The sequence below is a fragment of the Cibotium barometz genome, chromosome 58 (genome assembly GCF_041138505.1).
Source record: "Cibotium barometz isolate CiBa-2024 chromosome 58, ASM4113850v1, whole genome shotgun sequence".
Classification (NCBI taxonomy): Eukaryota; Viridiplantae; Streptophyta; class Polypodiopsida; order Cyatheales; family Cibotiaceae; genus Cibotium; species Cibotium barometz.
In genome coordinates, this window is record NC_141103.1 from 30,630,008 (window position 1) to 30,638,191 (window position 8,184).

Consider the following 8,184-nt stretch of genomic DNA (forward strand, 5'->3'; position numbering starts at 1 on the left):
GGGGTTGCCAGAGGAAGTGCAATGTCAGCACTGGGGCAGGATGAAGCCAGTGCAGACAAAAATAGATTACAGGTGGATGGAAGCCAACAGCGGGAGCCTGGAGGTAGTTGCTATCGCGATGGAGGTGATGACAGACTTGAATTTTATAAGTTTATCTTGCACTAAAGCATCGTGAATCATGATATTCACTAAGCCCTGCCTTCTTCTGCAGGAGGGATGACGATAAATGCAGTCGGCCAAAAACTAAGGGTTGAAATGGTGGAGTTGGGGACTGCAATCATGACTAATAAATGATGCCAAGGTGATAATTCAGGAGTGCAGGGGCCAAGCCTCAAGGAGAAGGAAAGGAGCAGAAGCAGAAATGATTAAAAAAAAAGGGTGTAGACTTCGGCAGTAGTTCAGTTGCAAAAGTAACTTGGCAGTAGAAACATAAGGTGACAATCCAAATAGCACTAGAAGAAGGCCCCAAATGAGGATGACAATCAAAACTTTGCTTTATAAGCATTTGTGACCATTTTTACCGTGTCTAATATGACGCTCATGATTTGTCAGGGGAGTAGAGGAGCATCTTCTACATAGGAGCAAAATGCAGACAAAAGCTCATGACCTATATGGTAGTTGGCATTGATCTGATACTTATCTTGCACAATTGTATCACACATTGATGCTGTAAAAGAGACCTAGACAGCCAGTGATGCGATCTCCTGGACTTTCATTGGACCTGGATGGTCAGCCATGGGAACTCCTCACCTTTCGTTGATGGCCCCTCTCAGGAATCACGATCCCACTTCTCTATCAACCCTTAGTATCAAGTACACATTGAACCATCTACCCAAACCAGCGATCCACCCCTTCACTCTCAGATCACCACTTGCTTGTTTGGCCTGCTTGGAATGCAAGAGATCCAGAGTAACGGGATAAGCGCCGCCAGTGACTGAATGAGGATACCCAGTGGCAACCCTGCAAAGCTGTCGGCAGAGAGATTCAGGAAGGAGGCTAGGATGGTGCCCGTATAGCCACTCAAAATAGAGGCCAAACAATGGCATGACATGAAGAAAGCAAGCAAGGAACCTTCACTGCCTGCAGGGCAAAGCTGTGTCAGAAGAACAGAGAAGGGTAAAACTTTGAATTGGGCTATGGCCTCAACAAAAGCAGAGGCCCCCAACACATACAACTGATCAGGAATGCCCACTTTAATGTTCAACCTGGCGACCAGAAATATGTCTGACAGCATGCAAATAGATAGCAAAATTTGCATAGCCATGAGAACCTGACGAGGTGATGATTTCTTCAAGTAGCGGTTGTAAAGCAAGCTTCCTGCCAACAAGCCCATCTGCCCCATTACCTTAGCAAGACCCAAAAAGGTTGGATGGATCTTGAGGTACTGTGTCTGATAGAAAAACAAGCTTCCCGCCAATGCTGGTATCACAGCATATGACGCTGCAAACCATGCCAGAGGCCTCGCAATCTCTGGCTTTCTCACCAACTCCATGAGCTTCATTGCTTGCTGTTTCACAATCTCAACAGCTTTCCCCTTTTCCTCCACCTTCTTCTTGCTCCTGAATGATCTTAATACCTTAAAATTGAAGGATTTCTCCTTCACTAGTGCACTGACCACCAATTGGCCAGCCACCAAAGTAGAGAAGACTGCAAACATTGTGGTTGAGCTTAGCCTTGACAGAGCCAGGCCTCCTGTTAGATTTCCCACTACACCACCAATTGCCAAAGCAAGCCAAACAAAAGATTGAAGCTCCCCCTTGGCACGCCCCCGCTCTTTCTGAACTGACTCGGCAACCAGTGCGTCATTCACAACCTCGGCTATTGCAGCCCCAACATTGCTTACCAAAAGGATACCCATCAATGGTGCAACAGAGGTTCTAATTCCAGATTGAAGAGCAATCGTGGACCAAGAGAGCACTTGAAGAACACCTGGAACAAGAAGTATCAACATCTCAGACACACAACATTCAATCACATGAAGCACATTACACCAATGATCATAACATCTCTCATGGGCACTCTTAACTTATCACCAAATGGTCACATACACATACATGGGCACTGAATGTATCACCAGATGGGCACATTCACTTACACACCTCATGGGCACTGAAACTATCACCACATGGGCACATACACGTACAAATGTCATGAGCATGGAACCTATGAGAGGTGTATGTGCCCATCTGGTGATAAGTTCAGTGCCTATGAGGGGTGTATGTGCATCGCCCTAGCAATATGGATTGCATCACCATAGTGTGGTGGCCTGCCCCATCCGCTGCCCACCATATCATAGTTTCACAACATTTGATTCATTAATCAGGCATGACATAATGCTAAACGATTAAACAAGTTTCGGTGCTAATACAACTCTTTAACAAGTTATTAACAAAATACAAACACTGGTAAGATTCATTTGTCAGGCCTGAATGATTAAACAAGTTTAGTAACTTCCCATCTGATACTAACTTTAACAAGTTACTAAAATTCAAAAACCAAACACCGGTGAGAAATCCCAAAGAGGACTATCCGATGCATACCTGCAATTATCAGATAAGGCATCCTCCGTGCTCCTCCAATGTAAATTGCATCGGATATAATCCCATAGACAGGTTTGGCCACCATGGGCAGATTTACAGTTGACTGTAAAAACTGTAGCATGGCAGGATCAACATGTAGGCCATCTTTCAAGTGGTAAGACATGGCCAGCCACGGGAAACATCTGAAACCTTGAATCCAGTAACCCAAAACCAAAAGGCAGAGCGGAGAAGCTCCATATCTACTGCCCATGTGCTGAAACCAGCCCAAAAATTCACCTGCTGTCAGGGCGAGATGGTCCAAGGCCATGGAGAAGGGGTCTTGCTTTAAAGCTATAGAGAAAGCAGGGCCAACGAGGGCCTTCGCTCTTGTTCTTGAAGGGAGTAGAACTCTGGTGTAGTTTTTGCCCACGAGAGTGTATTTGATTCTTTTTGAGAAAGTTCTGTTCAGCTGCGCTCTACAGTAGAGGAGAAACCTCCACCATTGCATGTTTTTGCCAATGGCATGTTGGTATACAAGCTGAGAAAAAGGGTCTAGAGTTTCAGGTTGGGGAACATAGTATGTGGCAGATGGGGTGCTGTCTAGAAATAGACTGTTTTCAAGAGAGTCTTCCAAAAGAGGCAGGCACGATTGATCCCACATGGCCGGCTGAAAGGTCTGTGTATCAGAAAACCCCATATCTGTACACTGTGAACGGCAAGTGAACCTTGCCATCCTGCCCCTTTGGTCGCTGCAACCCTGCATTGCAAGGCTATCCAAGCTAACCCTCAGAAAATCTGCTGGCCGGCTGTAGAGGTGAGCGGAGGTCCGTTTCCGACATACTTTGATTGTAACACAGGACAAGCGCTCGCCTGCAAAGCTCTCAACCGAAAAAATCTTAGCTCCATAGCTGCGCGCGCAACGGCAGGGGTTGGATCTGGGCGCGCAACGGCCGTAGTAAAGATCAGCGATGCATGAAGAAGAAGTATCCGACACAGACAGAGAGAAGGGCAAAGGCATGGATAAACAGGCAGGGGTTGAGCGAGAAATCAGCGAATTTGTTAGGGGTGACTGATGGGCAAAGGAATCTTTAGGTCAGCGGGATCAGAAACTACAAGAAGGCAAGGCAAGGCTCGAAAGACGTCAAGATTTGACCAAGGGCGAGGGAATGACCGACGGAATTGTTGGGCGACAGAATGGGTATTGACGGAGTGGGCGGGCCGTTGAGATTCTTCCTTTGGAATCCACAACAGGCCAGCCGGGTGAAATCTAGAAAATCTAGAGGCTTCTGTGTCGGATCAAGTCGATCAAACCAGACGAAATATACAAGAAAAGGAGCGGGGCAGGACTCAGGAGGCGGCGCTCTGCCCAAACCGACCACAAGAAGTGGCGGTTGCAAGGAACGAACCACCATTGTTTTAAACACATTTTGGCGGAATAAGGGCTGCACACGTAGGCTCTGGTTAGGACCCAATCCAGTGGCAGCACGTGGACGGTAAATACACGGCCTAGACCTCGTGCCCCAGGCAAGGTGTTCGATCGTGATGGGCCAGGGCCGTACCAGTTGCAAAAACCCTCAAATAGGTACGCCCATGTGGTCACCCGCTGAACTCCAAAATAGCTTGTCACTAAAAAAAAAAATAGGCACAACACGTTTTTTTTTCTCTCCTCATTTATTAATTAACATTTGAGCGCAAAGCTCACTCAGAATATTTTTCTTCTCGGATCTTAAAACTTGCAATTTTAAAATTTACAAGTTTTTCTTCAATATTTATAGGTTTTTCCACTAACATGCTTAAATTTTTGTCGATCTTTAAAATTGCAAAAATAAAATTTACAAGTGAGATCGTGAATTTTGTAGGCGCATTGTAAGGGTTTGCGGGTTTTCTGTGAACACTGAGCTGTGCTCAAAAAAAAATTTTTTGAAGCCTAGCCGGTTTTATATCTTGCTACTAACCGGTTTCATAACTAAATACATAAAAAGTTTGGTAGTTTTCTTAAGGATGAAGTTAAATTCTTGTCGTGAAATTTGAATTGGTTGAAAATACACTAAAGGCCGGTTTTCCGTGAGCACTCCTTGACCCTCCCCCCTCCCCACACACACAGACACACACCCGCCCACCCACCACAAGGTGTGGGGTTTAAAAACCTCCTCAAAAAAGGTTCAAAGCTTATAGTAACTGGACAAATGTATGTTTCTCCCTTTGGCTCCTACACACCAGATGGAAGTCATTATATGCATATATGGAGTGCATCCCTCACCCTCTTGTGCTCGTTGGCTAATAGTATGAGATACTCTCTCTCTCTCTCTCTCTCTCTCTCTCTCTCTCTCTCTCTCTCTCTCTCTCTCTCTCTCTCTCTCTCTCTCTCTCTCTCTCTCTCTCTCTCTCATATCAACTTTCCGTGGATGAGAAAGCGAGCAGAGGTAGGGCTAGGCCACCTTAGCCAACATTGCATTGATTAATCATCCGTGTTAAAACCAACCGATTAATTAATGCCCTTCACAATTTTGAGTGAATAGAACATCTACATAAGAGAATTATTACTTGTTGAATTTATTTGTATTGCTATAGTCCTTCCTTCTCACATTCAATAGCACCCTTCAAATACAATTGTAATATCTACATAAGAGACTTATTAGTGTTGTAATGTCATAGTCATGGACATCCCATCTTTGTCTCTCCTCCCATTCAGCAGCACCCTTCAACCATTCAACCATTGTAATGCTATAGCCCCTCCCCACGCACATCCCATGTGCTCCTTTCCTCTCATTCAGTAGTACACATAGCTCCTACATAGACACTATGTTTGATGTGATGTAAATCCCCATTTTAGTTTTTAAAATTCCCAATAATATACACTTACATTTCTTCCAAAAGCAAATAGCACCCTTCAACCAATTTAGTTTTTAAAATTCCCAATAATATACACTTACATTTCTTCCAAAAGCAAATAGCACCCTTCAACCACTTGTTAAATGAAAATGCTTGCAACATTGCAAGATAATATCAAGCCTAGCCTATGGCTTGCCTTGGCCTATCTATTTCAGATTGTGAAAGGCTCATATGGAGAAAAAAGAAAGATGTCCATTCTACGCTTGTTTTTTTGGCAAACAAAACGAAGAGACTTAAGCGGACCACGATAGGTGACACATGCTCCAAGTATGAAATATTCCTTTGGGTCACCACATCAATATCACTCTCACATATTGATAGATTTTGACAAAGTAGATTGTGCACTTGAGGTTGCTTTAAAAAACATACGATAGCACGTTCAGCTACAAACAAGATTGACAAGGTAATCCTACAATAGATGAATATCTGCTAATGTAATCTTACAATACAAACCTATACCATAGATGAATATCTGCCAATGTAATCTTACAATACAAACCTGTACCATAGATGAATATCTGCCAATGTAAGCTTACAATATAAACCTATACCATAGAAGATTTATATTGTAAGGTTACATTGCCATATATATTCATCTATGGTGTAGATTTATATTATAAGATTAAATTGGCAGATATTCAATACCATAGATGAATAGATCTGGCAATGTTACCTTATAATATAAATCTATACTATAGATGAATAGATCTGCCAATGTAATATATTTGACTTACAATCAGCTGGGCTTAGTTGCATGGGTGCGAGATAACTTTGTCACCCTTTCCATGTGAAGTTTATTAAGGATTATAAACTATTAAAGCCTCAAGGAACCTCACTTTCACATCACTTTACCATGCCTGAAGAAGACTCTTTGGTAAGAAAAATATTAAAAGTTTAGATTAGTAGGGATGGCAAGGATGGCCTCACTACTCACGTGTTTTTTACATATGTCATTGCTTTAAGAAAGTTTATGCACAATCTTTGAGGAGTTATTAATCTAGTGAAAGTGCATCATTTATACCAACTACGTTTTTGAGTGCTCACCACAAATCTAAGCATTTTCATTGGAATCATTCATAATATTTTTTTGTGCCAACTTAAGTATTTTTTGTGCCAACTTAAGTATTTTTTCTTTGATGAATGTTTATGCACAAGATTTTAGGAGTCACTAAGCAAGTGAAAGTGCATCATTTACACCGTCTAAAGTTTTTGGAATGCTCCACTTGAAAAGATGCAGGGGAGAAGAGAGCTTGAGCTCTTGCAAGCACACACACACTCACAAAACCCTAAAAGAGAACACACAAGGTGAGAAGCTGAAAATCTTCTTCTTCTTCACACAACACTCAACACACCATATACAAAGATAAGAGTACACACCATATGAAAAGGTACTCAACCAAATACATACTAGGGTTCTCTATTGTGAACCAACTAAATGAGTTGGCGCTATAGCTATGCTAGAGTCTCTAGAATGGCTGTCACACAGCCAGGGGAGAAGAGAGACACACACTCACAAAACCCTAAAAGAGAACACACAAGGTGAGAAGTTGAAAATCTTCTTCTTCTTCACACAACACTCAACACACCATATACAAAGATAAGAGTACACACCATATGAAAAGGTACTCAACCAAATACATACTAGGGTTCTCTATAGTGTGAACCCAACTAAATGAGTTGGCGCTATAACTATGCCAATCTCTAGAATGGCTATCACACTGCCGGTCATCCCACTAGCCGCATATCACCCATGATCTCACCAACCATGCCAGTGGTATAAGTGTGGGGCCTATCCCCCAGGCGGGTCATCACAGTGTCCACCGCCTCACTAGATGAGCTCGATATCTCAACACCCCTAAGATAAGCATTTTCATTACAATCATCAACATTATTTTTTTGTGCCAACTTAAGTAGTTTTCCTTTGATGTTTGTCCTTTTGTTTCAATTTAAGATTGTCAATGGCTATGATAGAGATGTTGGATTAATCCTCTACATTATGTCCCTCCTTTTTTTTTAAAAGCATGTTGAATATAAGTATATTAAGTTTTTGAATGCTCACCAGTGAGATAAGCATTTTTATTGGAATCATCAACAATATTTTTATGTGCCAACTTCTGTAATTTTTGTTTGATGTTTGTCTTTTTGGATTGTCAATGCCAATGATAGAGATGTGGGCTAATCCTCCACATTATGTCCCTCCATCTTTTTAGTAGCACCAGTATTGAATTCTTTATTATACTAAGACAAGTGCCTTATATTTATTAGCATTTTTTTTGTATGAAGACAAGAAAGTATGCATACCATGCACACAATCTTATGGATAAGCATAAAGATCTTTATACATAAGCTTTATGCTTATGCATAAGAGCATAATTACGAGCTCTATGAAGATAGAGCTTTATTCATAAGCTTTAGTTATGCCTATGCAGCTTTATGCTTATGCATCAGCCTACAAAAGAAAACAGGGGAAGAAGGTTCCTTTCTTCTTATTATTATTCATGTATTACTACCACAAGAGAGCACGTAATCTTTCGTCCTACTATATTTCTTCTCATGATGATGTGGATGATAGGAACTCTAAATTAACTAATCCCCTTGCATGGTACAATGCTTTTGGTAGCTTAATTCAAGTGAAAGTGTTTATGAAACATTGATTATACGTCTCTTAAATATTGAAAGAGTTCACTTTGCCGTTGACTCTCTTGGATCAATCCAATGCTTTAAACAAGAGTCCCATATCAAGATTCCTAAGAAAGTCCGAAAGTCATTAAAT

At 41.8% G+C, this 8,184-nt stretch overlaps 1 protein-coding gene across 1 annotated transcript; it reads right to left on the reverse strand.

Annotated features, from left to right (window-relative positions):
• Positions 1-435: 435 nt before the first annotated feature.
• LOC147606155 (putative folate-biopterin transporter 7) lies at positions 436-3,908 on the reverse strand. Its single transcript, XM_086792385.1, has 2 exons — positions 2,541-3,908; positions 436-1,929 (listed from the first exon to the last, which is right to left on the reverse strand). The coding sequence occupies exons 1-2, from the start codon at positions 3,535-3,537 to the stop codon at positions 860-862; spliced, it is 2,067 nt and encodes a 688-aa protein (XP_086648511.1). The 5' UTR covers positions 3,538-3,908; the 3' UTR covers positions 436-859.
• Between the last annotated feature and the right edge of the window lie 4,276 nt (positions 3,909-8,184).

What these genes read in the sequence shown, in the direction of transcription:
- LOC147606155 (XM_086792385.1), bottom strand. Translation starts at nt 3,537, where the DNA reads ATGCCTTTGCCCTTCTCTCTGTCTGTGTCGGATACTTCTTCTTCATGC. An exon ending in GCCTTATCTGATAATTGCAG is followed by an intron (nt 1,930 to 2,540) that starts GTATGCATCGGA and finishes TTCTTGTTCCAG; the next exon opens with GTGTTCTTCAAGTGCTCTCT.